We start from the raw sequence: 21,100 nt of genomic DNA on the forward strand, positions 1-21,100 counted from the left end.
ACTTTGCTGGCAAGAGAATTGCAATGCCAATGTCAGAATCCAACCGGGGTGCTGAAACAATAAATGTCCATTTATGTATGCATCGCATAGATAACTCTGTTTTAACATTTACTCGAGAACAATAAACTGGCCAACCAAATAGAGTTCGTGTATGCATAATATTTATTTTCTTTCTGTAAATAGAAATCACCTTTGGTACTTCGGTTCGTATCGCGACACAAACATCGACACGACGCGCGTTATGTCGCCGGTAAACCTGACCGGAAAATTACGAATTTTCACTGCGATCGGCAATTGAGACGGACGAAAAGAAAGGATCGCGTTTCGTCGATCCTCGCGTATTCTCTCTCGAGAGGAAAACGAAAAAAAAAAAAGAGAATAGAACCGGTGCGAACAGGCCCGATGCAGAGTCCTTATGACTCCGATTGGATTGTTCTCCAGTGACGTTGTGTTGCCTGAAAGACGCCAAAAGGAGAAGGGGAGAAGAAGTTACGGCGTAAACTGTCGAAGAACCACGACACATTTAAATGGTCGGCCGCGTGTTGCCGCGGATTCAGTCGCCAGCCTCACAAAACCGGATTGAATTTCGTGTTTTTCGCTCGCGCACGGCATTTCGCGCTCGTCGCGGTTTCCCCATCGGGTTTTTCACAGAAAAGTGTCACGGAACGGTACCGATCGTTCATCGGCCGCGCGTTATTCTTCGTCCGGATCGTCGTCGCACGGATCTCGAGCCCGAGCGAGGAAGTTCGTGGTCGAAAAGTCGCACGATCACGAGATCCGTTCGCTGTCGCTCGTCGCTCCCGACTTCGAACCGTATCATTCTCGATTTCACACGGGGATAGGATGTGTCGCGGATGCAAGACCAAGTAACTTCCGGTTCCTGTCGCTGTAGGGGAACTAGAACTTCGACGACGATCGGCCCGATCTACCTCGCTAAACTTCAGAACAGCCGCATCACGGGTCACTTGCGATTATCTTAAGCATTTAGGTGAGTGCCTCGTTCGATTCTTGAGAACCGAATATCTTTTTCCGCCCGAGGAACAATTTCCCCGAACGCCGAGAACACTTTTTTCTCCCCGTTATTCGTCATATTCTTTCATCTGTATCGCCTCTAAGCTTCTTCCATCATTTACTCGACTCGCTGTAGAAAAGTCGCGAAGATCGCCACGGAAATTTAGTGCTTGCAGCACAGCTGAATTTTTAATCCTTTCGTTGTTTATTTAACTCGCTGTACATCCAGAGAAGCCGCCCGATGCAGAGATCGTCAGGAAAGTCCGCGTCTTGCAGCACGGTTGAATTTTTCCGAGATCAAATCTGTCAGATTTAGCTGACAATAGGAACATGAAAATTGCATTTTGTTCAACGGTGTTCCGATAAATAAATTTCCGAGTCAGATCACGGTTTACGACAGAAACAGCCGGTAATTTACTGTCAGAAATTTGTGTTCGCATGTAAATGTATGCGACAGTTATGTTCTAATTACCGAAGGTTGAGAAGAAGCAGGCTAGTCGGTTTCAAGCACACGTTTTACTTTGGATAACTTTAGTAAATTTAGAGCAGCGCGATCAACGAACAATTAGCGTTGTCGGAGAAATTTACATAACTCGTATGCAGAGCGTGTATCGCATTCATTGTACGAGGCTCATTCAACTTCGAAAACCGATGTAATACCTTGAATGTAATGAGCGCAGAGAATAATTTGTTGAACCGAGGCGTTTGTCACTGGGAACGATGAATCCCCGAATTACGAGGAGAATGATTCTACTGAAATGTTGATCAGACGCGGTTGTGCGTTGGCGCTGTTGATGGGCTCGCGGAGAGGCTGATGAATCACATGATGTCTGAAAAGGCAAATATTGAATGTTACCGTATCACGATCAATCCAATTGATTATCTTTAGCGGATGTCGCTTCCTTAACGACGGGTTCAACTATTACTTTACTTTGGCGCGGGTAAATACTGTCGGAACGCACGTCTGCCAGTGTGTGTTTGTTCGACTAACAATAGTCACTCCCTATTAGCCTTGCTCAAATTGCTCAAAAAGTCTGGCCGGGCTTAATAAGTTAGAGCACGCGCCTTCCAATGAATCAGATTACGATAGTTGTGGCACGCAATATAGTCACGTGCCTATAAATTGAGCCTGTAAACACACGGACCGTCGAGAAAGTTAATAGACTCGGCCGATCAGAAAGACTATTGAAAATAAACGATTCTATCGAGAAAATCTCCCTTGGACGTTCGTCTCGAACAGACAAATTAAATAAACAAATTCGATCGGCGAACATCTTCACGATGGTACGACGATGCTGGTGAAAGATGTCGATAAACGTGATTTATTTGCAATCAGTTCTTTTCGCAATTATATTGTTAGCTTTTAATAGTCAGTTCAATTTTCGAAGACGACAATCAGTTGCCAAGGATAAATTATTCTTGATGAATTTTTGATTTATAGAAATATCGGTGTAGGTGGAACAGATTCACCTAAACTGCTATAATTGCTTAGTTCGCATCTTGTTTTTTAGAAAATATTTTAGACCACCGGCCAAAATGGTTTGCCACTCTTTCGAGCAACAATGCGACGTTAATGCAAATATTCTTGTGAAAATCGACCGAAGCGACAGCGAAACATCTGTTGCTGAAATTGATTATAGATCACGCGAAAAATTCAGCTATTGTCTAACTAATTGGAAACGGTCGTTGCGAAAGCATCACGTTTATCTAAGCTTACGATCTACTATCTCGATGCAGTTATTATTGCTTTTAAATCCTAAATTATTGACTTAAGCATCATCGAGAGCTATCACATGAAAGTAATTAGTATCGTTTAATACATTCGAAGCCTATCGTGTCGTCGGCTTCACTGTTCAAACAATGCGTATCATCTTTTGACAACAGTAATTCATACACAGGGTGTCTAAATATCTCTTTCAGTTATGCCTGTGTAAAATATATTGCATGTGCGTTTTAAATTGCAACGCAGTGCGAATATACCAAAACAAACCAAAAATATTCTCAGCAGTGTATCCGATCTTCGATACCGTTCAAATTGCATTTTATTTGTGCTGTCATAATTGAACATAAATGAAATTATACGCAAAATTCTGTAATTCCCTCGTCAGAAGTAATCTACAACTTTCGATTGCAATTTTCATCTTTGAAAGATACAGGATAAAAACAATATTCCATTTAATTAAAATTCCAGTGTTTCTAGACAAAACCGCAAACAAATTGTTCAAATGAAATGTGTCGGTGGCAGTCATGCGAGTAGGTGGCTGCAAGGTGAAATAAGGGAGTGAAAAAATGGATAGAAGAAAACGTGACACGTCTTGCGCACTCGTGTTTAGAAACATGTCGATTTATTAGAGGAGCGATCAGTCATGCGTGTCTTTGATTTAATCTGGGTATAATTTTATTATGTATCTGTAGCTCGATGAAAAGAACAATATAACAAGAAAAGTTCACAAAGAGCGCGAACTCGAGAGTAGGAGGACATGAAACGTTCATGTGAAAGTGTTAGGGTCTATGAGTATCGTGGTAATATACATATTTATATGTTAACAAATAATCAATGATTTCGTGATTCAGATTGTGCTAACCGTGGAAGGATAACAGAGCTTTAATTCGCGCGATTCGACGTGCACGCCGTTATCGTGAAATTGGAGCTCCTAACCCAGTTATGGCCGAGACCTGGCCAAGACCTAGCCTAGACCTGACCATGAAAGGATAACACAATCTTCTCGATTCTTGATGCACGTCCTTGCCGAGGATTTTAATATCCTAAACTCCAATTTACATAAAACTGTGTCAGGCATGACAATGAAAGGAGGAATTTAGAACATCCAACCATATACATATCGTGCTCGTGGAAGCACGATGTTCAACTGACAATGATGCGCCCAGACAATTTCAGATGCACGTCATTATCCAACAACTCGCGACATGTGCTCATGAACTAATACCTGACGAGCACTGTTATGCTACTCCTGGTAAAAAATATTCGATCAATTTGTATAAATATGATTTTCGGAAGGATTATCAGAGAATAAATTCGAAAAATATAAATAACAGAAGAGTTAACGATATTTAACCAAAAACAAAAATCAATAAAATGCTCTTGTTAGTAAATATAAAACTGCAGTATTTACTGTTTCGTAAAGATTATAAGGATATTTAAGTCGCAAGACATTGGGACGAAGATGACGCGATGAAGGTTGTTAAAAAAAGCTTCAACACCCTTGGATTTCATTGACTGTTCAACCCTCAAAATCTACGTTAAATGTTCTCATTGTGTACCTTACAAAAAAAGAGCAAAAATCCATTTTATATTAAGGGGTGTACAAATAAAATTAGACGAACTTGAGCGCAGTGGTTGTTACAGAATTTGGACGTTAAACCGAAACTTTCTTCAGGCCTAATCACCCGTTGATCATTAAAAGATAACAAAGTTTGCAGCAATTTCCACCTGCGCGTCATTATCGAAGAATTTAGAACACGTAACCCAGACTGGAATATTGAAGGAGAGACTGCTTAATTCCTCTGCATATGTACACCGCAATATTTCGAACGGCTCTTAATCGCTCGGAACGGAGCCTTTAAGTAAGACGTTGAAGCGCACGTGCCACAGAACAAGGCATATTAACTTCTATTGTAAAGCGCGTGCATCTCTCTATCAGTCAAAGGACGCGCGGCAACCACGCGATGAAATTGCAGCTTATTTGCAATAGAAAGAACGCTGTCGGATACACTTGTTCTCACTGTTACTGGTTTGCATCTTAATGCCCCCCCCCCCCCAGAGCATGTCTCATCGCCGGAAAATAATCGCAATTAAAACCGCCGATACCTCGTTTTTCAAACAATTCTCCTCGAGCTACGTTGCACAGAAAATCCTGTGACAATAGGCTTAATCCAATGTTTATTTGCGCTTTAATAATAATAATTTTATTGCACCATCCATACATTGTACAATGTTTTTCGATACAATATAATCGGTAACACAACCGCATTCTCTTTTATTCACAATTTTACAATTTAAGAGGACAAAGTTCGCACCGCAGACACAGTGAAGACGAATATTTTATAGTGTCTGTAGATAAAGAAAATGCAAATGTTACAGATAAACAACTACTTAGAACAAATTGCTATTTTTACACTTCATTATACATCCCTGCAAGGACAACATTCCCTCGCAGAATATTGTATAATTACAAGAACGCATAAAAACATGTTTTTTACGACACCAATGGAACAGCTATGATAAAGGATAGTTTTTTCCTAAGAAATTACAGATTTCACGATCAGAAAAACGAAGAGAAAACAGCATCTTTTGTAACATATTGTCGCCTTCATCACACGCGGTTCCAACAACTATAGGGACTTTGAAGACTCGCGAATACAAAAGAACGATCCGCAGTCTAATCGTGAGAGTTGTCGTCAATATATAATGAAGACAGCTCCCTTCGTCAGGGTAGTTAATTTCGACTTTCATTGAGATTGTAAACGCACGACGAATTCGCGAAGAAAGGGCCACGAATTAATTTTTACATTCAACAACGCCTCCATTTTATACTTACATTGAATCAAATTATACGCGCGTGCGTTCTTCGAACAGTCCAACTTAATTCACAATTTAATTAATCTTCTGAGCCTTGTGGGTCAGCTACTGGAAATGCAACAATCTTCTAAGCCTTATGGGTTAACGACTTCGTTAAAAGGGAGCATCGTTCGCGCACAGAGAACAGTTTCAATTTCGAAATCAAGTTGCTTCTCAAATTTCCGCAGAGCGTGATACTCTCCGTAGAACCATGAGAAGCGAAGGAGAAGAGCAAAGCAGCGTCGAGCAGAAATCAAGTTGCTTCTCGAGTTCCTGAAGAGCGTGATCAATTTTTTAGAACTATGAGAAAAAGATGGGTGTCCCGAAGACTATGTGCGCAGAAGAATTTGCACGTGGAAGCCCGTTCCACATCGCGTATCGGCCAGGTTTTTCATAATCATTGTACGTATCTATATTTCTAATTTCAAGGTAATGGTAGCAGTTCCAGTATTGGCAGGTTGATTAGAATACGGCATAATTTGTTGGTCAAGATAATACAGTGCACGAATGCGGGCGCGCGCGCGCGCGCACGTCGGACGGTAGAGTCGTTCGTGTGTGTCGAGATGGATTTACATAAAAAACAATGCTAATTCGAATGAATTCATGGGGGATTGCGATCCGAGAGGAGCCAGTGCCAACATCAGGCCCGATAAAGGGGAACCGCGTGACCGATGAAGGAGGTTGATTCAGAAGCACGTGAGCGGCACGGAATGACCGGTTGCACGAGCGAATCATGTGACACGCCCGCAATAATGCAGCTTTTTTCTTGTTTTCCCCTCTGGTTCTTGTTCCATTCAGCTGATCAATCTCCACAGAAGTTACAAGCAAATGTAATGATGCTCGCGGCCAGCCGGGGATTCCAAGATTGGGATCAACGAGCTTGCATCACGGGATGCCTAATAACAATATAATCATCCAACAATTAAACAATATGCACAGCCCCCCCCCCCCCCGCGGATCAACTAAATAAACGGAGCACACATTTTTCTTCTCCTCACCTGTGGTTCTGTTTCCGGTTCATCCGATCGATCTCCACAGAGGCTGCAAGCAAGTATAACGATTAGATCACGGATCTTTATACATTTTTTAAGATTAAATAAAAAATTGATGACGTATTCTTGCTCTATACATACTGCATATCAGGAAATTTCCTGATTGATTAAACTTGTTCCTCGTCCTGGTTTTTATAAAATTATCCATGAAAGTTGAAATCTGCATAAAGATCCGAGATTAGGATCGACGAGCTTGCTTCGCAATAACAGTAATCGTCGAACAATTAAACAATATACTCCGCGGATTCGCTAAATAAAGGAAATACGAATGAGCGTCCAGTTCTTTTTTCATGGTAGTTGCTAATGATGTTTAAATACACCGTGTCTTCCCAGGCAGCAATCAACTATTAATTATCAGAAAATATAAGCGCCCGGATAACACTGTAAACATCGTAATCCCGGGGTTCCCAAGAAGAACGAGCTGGGATTATGGAACTGACGCAAGAGATCGTAAAAACTTGGACTTTCCACGATCGCTCGGGTTCAACTTTTCCCGATTGCCTTTCCCTTAGTACAAAGCACAAAGGAAATGCGAGGAATCGGTATTGTAATACGGCTTGACGATACATCACCAACGATTCGATTAATCATTGAGAAATCCGACGTTAAACAGTTCAGATTTCCTCCTCGGGAAAGAGTTACAACGACGTTCACGGCGATCACGAGTTCATGGGACGCACGAGGACTTTTATTTAATGAGACCTCCGAACAGAGGATAAATTTTAATTTCAGCCTCGCTTTACTGGTTACCACAGAACGTGACCGGTCCGTTAAATCGTGATCAATTCAAGCAATGACACGAAAATTTTATTCCTAACGAAAATAATGTTCCAATAAAATAGTCGTGAGACGTTCCTGCATTTTGTTAGAATATAGCAATGTTTCACATTAGTAACATCTATCCAAGCGACGTTCTGAAGGTTTATCAAATGTGTATAGACTGTTATGTCACCGCAAACCTCCTTTTTTCTCTCTCCGGTATTTCTTGAATTAATACCATTAACAAACACGACGAGACTGCCTGACTAATGGTAAATTATGTTTATTAGGTGGGTGGCTCGTTTGTCGGGTGTTTCTAGCCGGTTTTCTCGGAATCCTGAAAAGTTGATAACTTAATTATAACAAATATGTGACCGATGGAAGCCCGCGATTAGGGATTACATAACGATTCCATGCATCAATGAATCGGCTGCTTTATATGCTCAGGATACGTCTACAATTAATAATTAATTCTGTTGTAAATGTGCGAGTTCGTTAGAGGCTGCAGTAATCCCTCTTTTTTCTTTTTTATAACATCTGCATACATAACATAATGTTACATCATAATACGGAGATGTTGCATCTACCAGCGCGAGTAGATCAGTATTTCTTTTTTAAGAAGCTAGTTAGCACGATTTATGTTCGCAACATCTACGCGTCCATTTTCTCGCCTTTAAAGATGGCGCGGAGTGTTGGAGAACGGGGACGAACATTTAATGGCTGAAACAAATACAATTTGTAATCGCAACGAATAGTAAACGCTAGTAAGATGTTTATAACGTAATGGTTAAGCTTCATTTTTTTGCTAGCCTACTCAGGTATACATCATCACTTCGTGTTGACGAAAATTGCAGAAACATGCTGAGTAGTGTAACATAGCGAGTTAACGCCACGATCTTTTCAAGCCTGCGGCTGTCTTGCGCATAATATTTACGGCATTCCAACAAAACAGCTAATTACAAATGAAGCAAAGCTTATTGCAAATGAAGCGACTAGATTGCGAGACACTGTGTGAGGATGTGTGCGGCGAAAGAGCAGCTAGAACTTTATCTATACTGCCAATAGTTGCTTACAGTAAAGCACATATAATCCTGGTTGAAATCTTTCCAACTATCTCGTTAAAAATGCGACGATTATTGCCGGAGGAAATTTCCAGAATATTCTACAATTTCTTCTCGTTTCTTTATAAACAATCTTAAAGAGGGCACATTTTGCGTTATCTTTCTATTTTATATTTCTTTTCGAACCTCTAACATGGTAAACAATGCAATATTTTTGGCTGGGAACTGTGTTTATGTCTTTTATTTATTTATCGTGAATGTCATCATACCGAATTAGGGCAATGTACTATGCGGGATTCATCGGTGACGTTCGTTCCACTACGTCAGGAATCGAACCAATGCTTGCACACGTGCCTCCATACACGATCGACAATTCATGTGTCTATACAATGGCCTGTTCAATCGAAATCGTTCGAGAAACGTCTATGATCTATAAAAACTTCGATAGAAAGAAATGATTCATAAAACATAAATCATAAATCCGCGGCCGTTATAAATATCGTTCATGCTTTAACGAATTAACTACGGTTATACAATGTGGCGATGGGTTTGTGCAGCTAAAGTTCTAAATCAAAACAGGAGTGGTTGATAAAACATATTTAAAACATTATATTTAATGATAAAACATTTCCATATTTTTCTTATTATTTAAACTTATAAAATGGCGGAGTTGCAGAGCACCGTTTAGTTCCATGCTCGGACGAAATTTTATTGACATCCTAAACGAATACAGATTATAAAAATCGAATGTTACTTCGGTAACAAGATTCTACAAGTTTATTAACAATGATTTCTGCGTTACTGTTTCTCCTTAGGATGAGCAAAGCGAACGACGCGGGACCTGAGAATGAGCAGAATCGGCACGGGGTATACACAAATCATGGCTTCAACGAACTCGGAGACAGTTTAAATCTCAACAACTCGTACAACTCGCACATTTTACCTGAATCCTACGATAGTCACCAAGAAATACAGGGTTCCTCGAATTTTATATGTAAATATACCTTAATTTAACATACCTTATTGTGCTTTTCGAAGAGTAACTCCTTCGAAGGTCATTTGAACGACAACATATTATACATGGTTGAATTTGTCTTTTCATTAGCTATAATGTTACAATAATAAAAATACATCGTTACATTAAAAGAAAAACGACAATGACCTTGAAATATCGGAAAATATGACCTACAGAAAAGAAACAATAATTGCCCCACTGAAGCAAACATTTTCTTTCTGAAAAATGTTTTCCTATTACGAAAAACAACGGAGATAATTTCGGTGAAAGTCTTAGGTGCCTCACCCTGTGTATATGATTACATATTTGTACGAAAAAATTATTTTCTGTAGCAATACACCGCAATTCAGATCGTTCGTTTCTTCGGTACTATAGTCATCGGAATACTAATCGAAGCACGAGAAATTAAATTCATAAACAGTATTGTTAACTGTTGCTCGCATTTTGCGTCTCTTATTTGTGTTATAGAACTGAACTTTGATACGTAAAGCGTTTTTCCCGTTAAGTTCAACAACAACCTCACGTTAAGTGACAACACAATTCTTCGTTGAGTTAAAAAGCGCTTCAGCAATTGGCCTTTCTTAATTTATTTACGATCTATATAGAATTCGAAGTTACATGGGACAAGCTCTCAATGAAGTTGTTTTTTTTTTTGTTTTATAGTAGTGGAAGAGCCGGGGGACGATGTGATCGAAAAGAAGGAGAGCCTCTTTAATTCGGTGTTGCAATGCACCACGCGGCGATTGAGATCGGCTTGTACAAAGAAAACCATCCACAAAAGGCTACCGATTTTGAACTGGTTACCAAGATACAATAGTCAGGATGTAATCGGCGATCTTGTCGCTGGCATCACCGTCGGGCTCACTGTGATTCCACAATCTCTAGCTTATGCTAACGTGGCGAACCTACCCCCACAGGTTTGTCAATTTCATCGAAAATTTAACAATTATTCGATAATTGTGCAAAAGCATGCAAATTATTAAACACAATAGAATCTTTTTCCTGTACGCTTGTCCTCAGTTCCTTTGTTCTCCTACATGTGTTTCTCTTACATTAATATAATTTCAACTATTTTTACAAAAGGTTTCCATGTATTTCTGTCTTTTTTTAATTCACTTGAGGATTTTCAATGTATTGTATTTTTTTCAGTATGGATTATACGGTAGCTTCTTAGGCTGTTTTATTTATATTATTTTTGGATCCTGTAAAGACACACCCTTCGGGCCAACTGCAATTATCTCCTTGCTTACTTACCAAACTGTCTCTCACCTTGATGCACCATTACCACATGCGATATTACTGTGCTTCTTATCCGGTGTGATAGAGTTAGTAATGGGTATATTTGGTCTCGGTGAGTATACATGTAATTATTTTTACTGGTTACCTTGAATTAGTAATCCGACTAACTTGTTATGTTTGTTCTAGGATTTCTAATTGATTTTGTGTCTGGACCAGTGAGCTCAGGCTTCACATCTGCTGTAGCACTAATAATTGTTACTTCGCAAGTAAAAGACATCCTCGGCATCCCCGCCAAAGGAGCACAGTTTGTCGAAATGTGGAAAAGTATTGGCGGACAGCTGCACAAAACATCTGCCTGGGATGCTGCGCTTGGAGCAACTTGCATAGTACTTCTCCTACTCCTTAGGGTAAGTGTATGATAATTTAATAAATATCAATAGACAACGGATTTCATACATTTATGACGAAAATACTTGTCTTGTCTGTTCCATCGCAGCTTTTAGCATCATACAAAATAGGACCCAAAGAGGAAGAACTGCAAACTCCAAAATATCGCATTCTAAATAAAATTATCTGGTTAATTGGTACATCGCGGAACGCGTTTCTGGTGATAATTTGTGGCGTTTTGGGATATAGTTTTAGTGAAAAATCTCCCTTCAAATTGGTTGGTAAGAGAGCATACAGTAGTATTAATTTTGTATAAGTTCCAAGCAAAAAAAGAAAGAAATCTGAATTATAGAATTTCCTTAATTTCACGGTAATGTGTTTTCATAGGACACATACCGGGGGGTATGCCCACCGTACAATTACCGCCATTCTCGTATACCAACAGTAATAATACAACGGTGACCTTCGTCGAGATGGTTTCAAATTTGGGAAGCGGTATTTTAGTTTTACCGCTCATTTCATTAATGGAGGACATTGCTATTTGCAAAGCATTTTGTAAGTTTCTCTTTTAATACAAGAACATATATGTACTTGTCATTAACACGTGTTACCATTTCAATCATATCATTTATTCTAGCAACTGGAAAATCCGTTGATGCAACACAGGAGCTGATTGCCATTGGTATAGCAAACATTAGCAATTCCTTTGTTCAAGCTTTTCCTGGTTCAGGATCTCTTAGCAGAAGTGCGGTGAACAATGCTTCTGGAGTTAGAACTCCAATGGGTGGCATTTACACAGGTAATTTAATAATTCATCAGTCTAGACTGCGGATTTTATGCATTCATAGAAAAAAATGTTGTGTAAAACAAAACTACACCGGCATTAGAAGAAGTTAAGAATATTGTTACCTTCTTTTCGACTTGGTAAAATTATTTCAAGAAGAAAGACATTTTTATGTAACTTCCATTTCTTATGGCCGATTGAGAACATTTTTATTTCGCATAAACATCCGCAGTACGCATAGCGATTTCCTTTTGATCTCTTTCCTAAAAATGGCTTTTTAACGTATTCCTTACATTTTAGGTACTTTAGTAATATTAGCCCTCCTATTTCTCACGCCATACTTTAACTATATACCAAAAGCCACATTAGCTGCCATTATCATAGCTGCTGTAATATTTATGGTGGAAGTGAAAGTTGTGAAGCCCATGTGGAGAACGAAGAGTAAGTTCTATACCATTTATTACGAATGAAAATCCGATGAAACTTTCTTTTCATATCATTATTACCTTTGTAGAATCGGATTTAATACCAGGTGTAGCAACGTTCGTTGCATGTTTATTATTACAACTGGAGATTGGAATTCTATGCGGTATTGGGATAAATATAATGTTCATTCTCTATCATGCTGCTCGACCAAAAATATCAGTAGAGAAACTTATAGTATGTATCATGAGCAACGTTTCTATTAAATTTGAAAATATAAGTTGTATTAGAGGAAGGTTACTTATGCTATCTCACGTGTTACAGACCCGACATGGCATTCAGTATCTCATGTTAACGCCCGATCGGTGTTTAATTTTTCCGTCGGTGGATTACGTACGGAATCTAGTAACGAAATACAGCCTACGCAGTGGAGACATTTCTACGCCAGTTGTAATCGACTGCACACACATTTACGGAGCAGATTTTACTGCAGCCACAGTAATGGAAACATTGACAAGAGATTTTGCATTAAGGGGTCAGCCCCTCTTTTTTTACAATTTGAAGCCTTCTGTTTACGCGGTATTCGAGGGTGTTGCGTCGAGTGACTTTGTTGTGTATTATACTCAAGAGGCGCTGGACGGTCTCCTGAAAGATAGAGGATACTTAAAGCAAGACAAATAGAATGCGCTATTTATACAAGTCGGTATACTTGCTTCGAACTGAATTACCACAGTATCGTGTATTGGTGGTAAACCACCACTTTATTGAAAGTTGTTAAACAACGTCTTTCTTATTACCTTTAATTCTAGAGGTATCTAAAGGCAAAGACTTCAAGATTCTCAATTCACACAGTCATCGAGTTTCACGGAAGTAGGTCCAGCATCATTGTATTTTATATTTAAAAAGAAAAAACATTGCAATCAATGCAATGGACATTCATGTAATATGTATTATAGACATCGCGTTATCAATCAGTTTTGTTACACATTGTCATTCATTATAGTAGATTGTTAGTCATCAATTAGCACTATAGAAGTAACAAAATGTATTATTTAGTAAAACTTTTCAAGAATTGTAATTCTTAATTCAATTTTATTAATGTTACATTATTCTTTGTATACTGTGATGTGCGTGAAATAAATTAATGGATTATTTTAAATACTAAAATAACTATCAATTAGAATTAAGTTTATGTTAATCCATTGTGCTTTGTTAAGTTCAATGATCAAAGTATTACTTGAGATGAAGGAATAGAAAAACAATTTGAGACTCACAAACATACTGTAAATAGTTTATTAATAAAGCAAATAAGAATGAGATCTTATTCATTTTCTTGAGAACGTAATCTTGCGCTGGCATTAGTTACTCGAATAGAAAGTTGCTGAGCACGTTCGACAATAGTTTTGCGTTTTTTACTGCTCACACCATGAGCAATTTCAGCGCAGAATTTCCTATTTTGCATCATTAAAACCTCTAATTCCTGAAAACGTGCAAGAAAATCTCATTGTAATTAAATGACACCAATACTAATTTAATTTTCTTATGCACATCTATAATTAGTGATTATATTTTGAAACAGTATCAGCATTTTCATAAATGATAAATATAACATGTATTTAAACGAGATTATATTAGATTTAGCACCAATGATAAATTCTAGCTTTATTGGTTCATACTAAACGGAGATATTAAAAGTTTGCTAGGAATGTTCAATTTGTTATTCTTACCTTAACATTGTGTACCAAAACTTTCCTGAAACCAGTTGGTAGCATATGACGTGTTTTCTTGTTACTTCCGTAACCAATATTGGGCATCAAATATTGGCCCTTGAAACGCCTACGAACTCTGTTGTCAATACCTTTTGGTTTACGCCAGTTTCTCTGAAAAATTATTTTGTTAATTTCATTTGATAGAATTTAATGCTATCAAAGGTTCAAACGATGACTAAAACATTTTGTAATATGGTTATAAACAATCGACAGTAAATGTTATACAAAATGTAATACCTTTAGTTTACTGTATCGATCACTCTGATGGCGAATGAACTTCTTAGTCCTCTTCTTAATAATTGTGGGCCTGTACACCGGTCGGATAGCCATTTTGACTTTTGTTATACGTTACAAAACTGAAACAAAAATCATAAATACAATGTACACCGAACAAACATACAGTCAAAAAACACAGTGTATGACAACATTGCACGTCCGTAACACATGTTGTTTTATCAAGAATGGCTGCAATATTATATTAATTTCAAAAATATTGTATGCCTCAGTCTCTTTTATTTCTCTAAAGCAAGATGTTACATATATATTTATCACTATTTACACGATTTTACGGAAAATTTTGGATTTTCAAAAACATCACGTACCGTTCCTCGTTATGCACCAGGCAGAAAAGGTTAGGTCGAACCAGAAGTAACAATACGCCGTACATTTAAAACGATGAGATCGCCATCTAGACACTGATTCGTGATACTATTTTTGAGATGTTGATCATTACAAAAATAATTACAGAGTTGAATTTAACGAACCTTAAATTTATCCCGATTCAGTGCTCCAGGTGAAATACAAATTTTTTAAATGTACATTTTAATTTCTTAGTGTCGCATTTCCTTTGTAGAGGGTGTCCCAGAAAGAGTATTGGAAAAAGATAGAAGTGATTCCTGAGGTGGTTCTAAGCATATTTTTCCTTTGCCAATTCGTGCCGAAACGCCTTATTTTCGAGTTATTAACGAAAAACACGAACCAATCAGAGCGCGGCCATAGCGAACGGATTCGGACTCAATGACAGATCCCGTCGAGTATGGCGTTGCTGTTGGCGTTCCCACTTTTGTGACCTTAGCCTTGTTAGCATGGAACAAAACCTGGGCAGCTTTTAGCATGTAACAGAACCTAGGCAGCTTTTAGCATGGAACAGAACCTGGGAAAATTTTTAGCATGGAACAGAAAGCACATCATCTTTTTAAATTACTAGACGTTACCATGTGGGATAACACAACGACATTAATTTAATTCTAATATCGATATTCATGCCCTGGGTGGGAAAAGAAGAACACATTAAACGTTGTACACTGGATGATGATTAGTAAAGTATATTTGTTCTAATTCTAGACGATTCTTCGGCCAATAGCAATTCCCGACCATGGAGTTAGAACGAATTCATGTTATCTAGCCATCATCTGGCGCGTGGACGCTATCTATATAGCTACCCCACTCCTACACTTCATCTGCAATTCTAGTAATTTGGACTTTACAATTTAACTAGCACATACTTGCGTGTATACATTAATTTCTAACCTGACATCAATCAGTGTTGTTCGTGTTATTCAACGTTCATGCAGTACATATTCTCAAACGTTTCCCCAATAACATATGATTCATTAGTCAAACTATCGAATAAAATGAAGTTACATTGTATCACGTGTGTCAAATGACAACATCCGAACGTAAAGCACACTTGTTATCATGTAACTTTAAAAGTATACGTTTCGATGAAGTAACAGATGAGTCAATGGAAATCGACGATAGCATAAATTGACATACTTTGGTGTCGCAGGATAGTTTCTCTAGTAATCTATACAAAGACAGATCCTTCTAAAGCGGTATTTTATGAAGCATAAAGCAAATCGACAAAGTACAGATCTGAATTGAACTTAGATGTTCTCTCTGATCATCACTATGTGTGAAGACGCCCACATCAAAGAGCAACGACAACTTTTACAAATTTTACGAGCCACCGTCGAAGGATTGTTAGTCGACGGTATTTTAAACGTATGGAATGTTTATGGTGGTTTAAATCGACTTCACCACATAATGGAGCGGATATTTAAACATGGCTGTCGAATATTTAATCGAAATGTAAGATTACGTCTTCATTTGTTTTTTCAATATATCATTGCAAGTTTAGAATCGTTTGTGTTGGATGTAATTAATTATGTTCTTCATTTCTTTTTGCGTTCTGAAAAAGTTTTATATCACAGTACACATTGTAAGTATTCAATGCCGTTATCAGTAGCATTATTTTTTTGTTTGTTTTCATTCAAGATATCCCGTTTTTTCCGCTTTTGAAGCTAACATTAACGTCATTGCTGTGCGATAACTGTTAGAACGATAATAAAGAAAACTTCTATTGCGCAATGCTGACATTGAACAAAGTCAAAAGAAAATGAAAAGAAACTTTTATTTTTTAAGGGAGAACCGGACTGTTGGATTTTTATTCAGGGATTAAATTGGCTACAACCTTCTTTAGCAGTCTCACCTATTTTATCCGAAGTCAAGGATTATCTTTCAAATTTACCAGCGAGAATAACATCGCAAAAAGATATGTTATGGCTGTATAAAAGGTATACATAACAATGAATGAATATATTAAGATGTAAGAAATATTGTATGTCATAACTCATATGATTTTATATATAAATTTATTCAACATGATTTCAAATCTATCTATCATAATGCAGCTTGGAGAGTCACACTTTATCACATAAGCTTTCTTGGCTTTTATCTGACAAGGAACATTTATTGTCTTGTTTCGAACCATGGGCATTTTTGTGTCAAGAGAATTTGGCTGAAGCCACACTTTTATGTTTGAGAGCAGTCGAACGAAATCAACCGATGTTGTTGACAGAAATTGACCCATTTCTAGTAAGTCTCTCGAAGAATATTACATATTTATAATGCAATATTACCAAAATTCTTTATTTACATATAATTGCTTTTAGTTCCTACCTTCTTGGATTTCTCCTAAAGCAAGTCCTAAGAGGCATCGGCGTTCCTCTTCGTATCCAATTAACTTTTCTACTACAAATTTCAGTGTGGCAAGAGACAGAAACATTCACCTTGACAATTGTCAGTTAGATTCGCTCAGAATATCAGAAAATCCGATAGTGCAACAAGGTGATATTAAGTCTGATGAAAACTATCATAAGACAGATCTGAAAGAAGTTAATGATATACCTTTAAAAACTTGGAATAGTCTCTCTGCCCTAACTAAAGGCTATACAATTTCAGGTACAAATTCTGCCTCTTCGTTAACTGTTACAGATGCTAGTTCTCATAAAAGTATTGAATCTCAGACACATAAAGTCGAATTGTCGAAGCTAATTAATGTGAATTATGCTGAATCAAAGCAATCTACCTCTACTATCGCGGAAGACAAATTATCTGTAAGACCTAGAACTCCTTTAAGAAAGACAAAAAGTAGGAATAAGACGAAAGAGAGTCAGACAATTAGAACGTCGAGTGAGGGTTCTGACACAACGAACAACGACGATTCGTTAACAAACACTGTGACAGAATATCGTATTCCATCCCCTACATCGAACGAGGTCGACATAGACAAGCCTACAAGAAATTCCACAAAAGTCAAAGTTGTTCAGAAACCGAGAAGGAAAAATTCCTTTTTGCCCGGATCGGCGCCTGAATTTACCAGCCCGTGGAGTTTAGAGATCGAAGGTCTGAAGGACATTAGAACGCCGAAGAAAAGTTTCATGGAAGATGGTGGCAGTAGCGTTCAACCGATGGCGATCGGATATTTTCCACGTCCGGCGGAAGGCCAGAGTTTAACTAGTTTTTTAGCGTCCGCACAATTTTCTAGAGCCAACGCCGAATTGGATAGAGAAAATGCGCATTTCAGCGTATCCGAAGCCATGATAGCCGCCATTGAACAGGTGAAATGCAACCGGCAATGGTGTCTCGTGGAAGAAGCTGCTGACGAAAGCGATGAGGAAATAAATAGTTTAAAGCAAAGAATACGATTAAGGCGTCGACAACGGCAAGAAGAACGGTGTAAAGAGAGAACGTGGACTCGCGAGTTACTGAGCGACGGAAAAACGGATACAACAACAACCGATCAAAGTGTCAGTCCTTTGTCGACCTCGTCTGATACTCCGTCTGAAGATATTTTTACAGACGAAATAGAGGATGTAGAAATGAACGACGAACGGAATGCGTTGAAACTGAAAAACGCTGGGATTTCGATTTCTATGGCATCGCTGTACTCCGACGCAGATTTGTATCAATCGTCTCCTTCGCATGGGACAGATTCAACGTTAACTGAAAGTAGTATGTCAGCAGAAGGCGTAGCTTTGTCGCTAATTAGTAAATTTAGTGAGAAACAATTGCCGAGGGCAAGCGAATTACAGTGGTTGGTCTCCGAGGAAGAGGCACCACAGAGATTGTTACCGTTGCCTAAAAGTTGGCCTGTTAGCCCAGAAGAGACGGAGAGTTCAGAAAAGATTTCGTTACGTGGAACCACGGAATGGGCTCCCCCAAGGCCACAAATTATTTTCACACCGCATCCTCCGCCCGTGTAAGTTTCAAGATAAAAATAATATTATTGTCAGCACTAGACAGCGGATTTTATGCATTCATAATAAAAATAAGTGGGTCATATGAAGAACAGTAAAAACCTTTTTTGAAGCTTCCGGTCGGTGATACCGCTATGGCCGCTCAGGTACAAACCTCGAAAGGAGAGTATTGTAATTGGAACAATACGTTATTACTAGACTCCAGTATTTAGCTTACAATGAAATTTCTACTTGCTCCTGTTCATTGTAATTGATGCAAACAATTTTTATGTAGTTTAGTTATTACTTTATTGTTATTTTAGGTTCATTAATAGGGTAAGGTGCAGCACAAGCGGCGGGGTTTTCCTTGTGAGGTTCGGCAGTTGCCAGGTATACCTCATGGTCAGGTAGCGCCTGGTAGACTGGTACTATAATGACGTACGGTCAAATGCAATATGATTTTATGATTCGGACGTCTTCGTGAAATTCTCGAACTTTATGGTTTTATTGGGTATATCGTAAAGACATACTGCAGATATTTTGCTTATTACGGATTATCGAGGTTTAGGCGTCACTGATTTCGGGTGGTGAGCGTCAACAACATTTAAAGAATACAAAAATACTGTTGCATTGTTTTCAACTCGATAATATTATTAAGAAAACAAGCAAACATCTATGTAGCTTCCATATCTTGTAATTAATACAGATAATTTTTAGTTTGCATAAAAATCCGCAGTCTTATCATCGCACTGAATTGAGTAATTGAATCAGTTTTAATATTTAGGCGGCGAACTCTCATTGCCAAACAGAATTACAGGTGTGCAGGCTGTGGAATGAAAGTTGCAGTGAAATATGCGAACAAATTTCGTTATTGCGAATATTTAGGTAGATATTTCTGTACCGGTTGTCATACAAATCAAGTGGCACTAATACCAGGAAAGATTTTATCGAAATGGGATTTCAATAGGTACAATCTGTTTCCATTAAAATACGCAATCTATATAATTACATAACATCTTTCAAATTGTTTATGATATGTTCCCTTAGATATCCTGTATCGAACTTTTCGTACAGACTATTAGACCAGATGGCCTTAGATCCATTGTTCCAAGTGAATGATTTAAGTCCGTCACTTTACAGACGCATAAAACAATTAGATAGAATGAGATTACTGCGTACGCAATTATTTTTCTTTAAAGATTTCTTATTTACCTGCCGTTTCGCAACAAGGTATGAATTTATTAAATTATTATTTCGGAGATCTTCCAATGTTTCTGTATATGTTTTTTTCTTTTTAGTGTTCAAGAAGTATTGAAGAAAGAATCAAATTATATAATAAGCGACCCCCATGTATATTCCATCCAGGATCTGGTGCATGTTAAATATGGCACTTTGCCTATGAGATTACAGGGATTAGTTCAAGTTTGTAATATGCACATTCTAGAGTGCGAGGTAAATAGTCAATATTAGGAATAATATTGGTGTTGCTGGTAGTATTTTTAATACAAAGCATCATTTCAGTTGTGCCAAGCTAGAGGATTCGTGTGCGAACTATGTTGCTCCAAAGATGTTATATTTCCATGGGAGTTATCGAAAGTTTTTAGGTGCGAAATGTGCGGTGCATGTTTTCATAATGAGTGCAAACAGAACTTTAAGAAAGCAGACTGTCCACGTTGCATTCGTTTGCACTACAGACGAATATCTAGGGATGAGAAATTTTGACACACGGTAATGATGTCTTATATCGTGCGTGTACGTATAGATTCTTTAAAAATTGGGAAGTCGAACCGTCGATTTCAAAAGGCTATATTTTGTGAAGCTACAAACATTTATCTAAGTTTTTATTAGTTATATTATTATCTCAGATTTGTTAGTATAGATTGTATGTTCTTTCAATTTTTTGAAAATTTAATATATTTATATTTATGAAGTCTTCGAATCTCTAATCGTTCAAACTGTTTAAATTTTTGAGACACAGTATTCTCTGGAAGTCAAATCTTATTTACTACATGTGTGAATTTCGAACGTAGCAAAGACTGAACAAATGTGATATTTAAATGAAATTATAACTTACTCAAGTATTTCAATACTACGTGTTCTACTGTTACGTATTTATTCGTCTAAAATGTTACGTAGTATATTGTATAAAAATTACATTGTTATTTGTTTAGCAAATTTTGACATTCGAACATAGTTTAATTGAATAGTAGAAAGTAAAATGAATTGATAATCTCGTCTTGCATTTAACTTTAATTTGTTTAGTCGTGAATTTTAATCTGGAAATCCTTCTTAATTGTAAATAGCGTTATAAGTAAAATAGGCCAAAAGAGTATTATCTTTATATTTAATAAAGGCTAAGTAGTCATGGATGCGATGTCCGTTTCTGCTTATAATTAAAAATGTGTATTGTTTATTTGTAAACATTGTTAATATGAACGAAATTTATAATAAAATGTTCTTGAAAAAGATTATATACTCTGGAATTCTAGAATTTTTTTTAT

The 21,100-nt window shown here is 37.6% G+C and overlaps 3 protein-coding genes across 7 annotated transcripts; 2 read left to right on the forward strand and 1 right to left on the reverse strand.

Annotated features, from left to right (window-relative positions):
* The first annotated feature begins 559 nt into the window (after window positions 1-559).
* On the forward strand, window positions 560-13,586 carry Esp (Epidermal stripes and patches). Its single transcript, XM_076792794.1, has 11 exons — window positions 560-988; window positions 9,278-9,456; window positions 10,141-10,394; window positions 10,627-10,828; window positions 10,903-11,123; window positions 11,213-11,384; window positions 11,491-11,658; window positions 11,741-11,902; window positions 12,188-12,328; window positions 12,402-12,547; window positions 12,635-13,586. The coding sequence occupies exons 2-11, from the start codon at window positions 9,279-9,281 to the stop codon at window positions 12,989-12,991; spliced, it is 2,001 nt and encodes a 666-aa protein (XP_076648909.1). The 5' UTR covers window positions 560-988; window position 9,278; the 3' UTR covers window positions 12,992-13,586.
* Window positions 13,587-13,589: 3 nt separating this feature from the next.
* Window positions 13,590-14,743, reverse strand: Rpl32 (ribosomal protein L32). The gene is made up of 4 exons (XM_076792795.1): window positions 14,682-14,743; window positions 14,317-14,435; window positions 14,038-14,190; window positions 13,590-13,790 (listed from the first exon to the last, which is right to left on the reverse strand). Exons 2-4 carry the CDS (start codon window positions 14,407-14,409, stop codon window positions 13,632-13,634), a joined length of 405 nt encoding a protein of 134 aa, XP_076648910.1. The 5' UTR covers window positions 14,410-14,435; window positions 14,682-14,743; the 3' UTR covers window positions 13,590-13,631.
* An 827-nt stretch (window positions 14,744-15,570) lies between these two features.
* Window positions 15,571-21,057, forward strand: Rubicon (run domain Beclin-1-interacting and cysteine-rich domain-containing protein rubicon). Of its 5 annotated transcripts, none has more exons than XM_076791658.1 (9): window positions 15,572-15,881; window positions 15,970-16,170; window positions 16,504-16,655; window positions 16,773-16,956; window positions 17,034-18,622; window positions 19,384-19,566; window positions 19,647-19,829; window positions 19,898-20,051; window positions 20,121-21,057. In XM_076791658.1, exons 2-9 carry the CDS (start codon window positions 15,970-15,972, stop codon window positions 20,319-20,321), a joined length of 2,847 nt encoding a protein of 948 aa, XP_076647773.1. In that variant the 5' UTR covers window positions 15,572-15,881; the 3' UTR covers window positions 20,322-21,057. The 5 variants fall into 5 exon arrangements, with proteins under 5 accessions (XP_076647776.1, XP_076647773.1, XP_076647774.1 ...); XM_076791659.1 differs by having other exon boundaries at window positions 15,572-16,170; window positions 17,034-17,208; window positions 17,323-18,622; window positions 20,121-21,056; XM_076791660.1 differs by having other exon boundaries at window positions 15,572-16,170; window positions 17,034-17,208; window positions 17,356-18,622; window positions 20,121-21,056.
* The last annotated feature ends 43 nt before the right edge of the window (window positions 21,058-21,100 follow it).

This window comes from Halictus rubicundus, chromosome 8 (assembly GCF_050948215.1).
Source record: "Halictus rubicundus isolate RS-2024b chromosome 8, iyHalRubi1_principal, whole genome shotgun sequence".
NCBI classification, from domain to species: Eukaryota; Metazoa; Arthropoda; class Insecta; order Hymenoptera; family Halictidae; genus Halictus; species Halictus rubicundus.

What these genes read in the sequence shown, in the direction of transcription:
- Rpl32 (XM_076792795.1), bottom strand. Translation starts at nt 14,409, where the DNA reads ATGGCTATCCGACCGGTGTACAGGCCCACAATTATTAAGAAGAGGACT. An exon ending in ATCGATACAGTAAACTAAAG is followed by an intron (nt 14,191 to 14,316) that starts GTATTACATTTT and finishes ATAATTTTTCAG; the next exon opens with AGAAACTGGCGTAAACCAAA. An exon ending in TTTTGGTACACAATGTTAAG is followed by an intron (nt 13,791 to 14,037) that starts GTAAGAATAACA and finishes GCACGTTTTCAG; the next exon opens with GAATTAGAGGTTTTAATGAT.
- Rubicon (XM_076791657.1), top strand. Translation starts at nt 15,970, where the DNA reads ATGTTCTCTCTGATCATCACTATGTGTGAAGACGCCCACATCAAAGAG. An exon ending in GTCGAATATTTAATCGAAAT is followed by an intron (nt 16,171 to 16,503) that starts GTAAGATTACGT and finishes TTATTTTTTAAG; the next exon opens with GGAGAACCGGACTGTTGGAT. An exon ending in ACCTGCCGTTTCGCAACAAG is followed by an intron (nt 19,830 to 19,897) that starts GTATGAATTTAT and finishes TTTTCTTTTTAG; the next exon opens with TGTTCAAGAAGTATTGAAGA.
- Esp (XM_076792794.1), top strand. Translation starts at nt 9,279, where the DNA reads ATGAGCAAAGCGAACGACGCGGGACCTGAGAATGAGCAGAATCGGCAC. An exon ending in TGGCGAACCTACCCCCACAG is followed by an intron (nt 10,395 to 10,626) that starts GTTTGTCAATTT and finishes TATTTTTTTCAG; the next exon opens with TATGGATTATACGGTAGCTT. An exon ending in TGCTATTTGCAAAGCATTTT is followed by an intron (nt 11,659 to 11,740) that starts GTAAGTTTCTCT and finishes CATTTATTCTAG; the next exon opens with CAACTGGAAAATCCGTTGAT.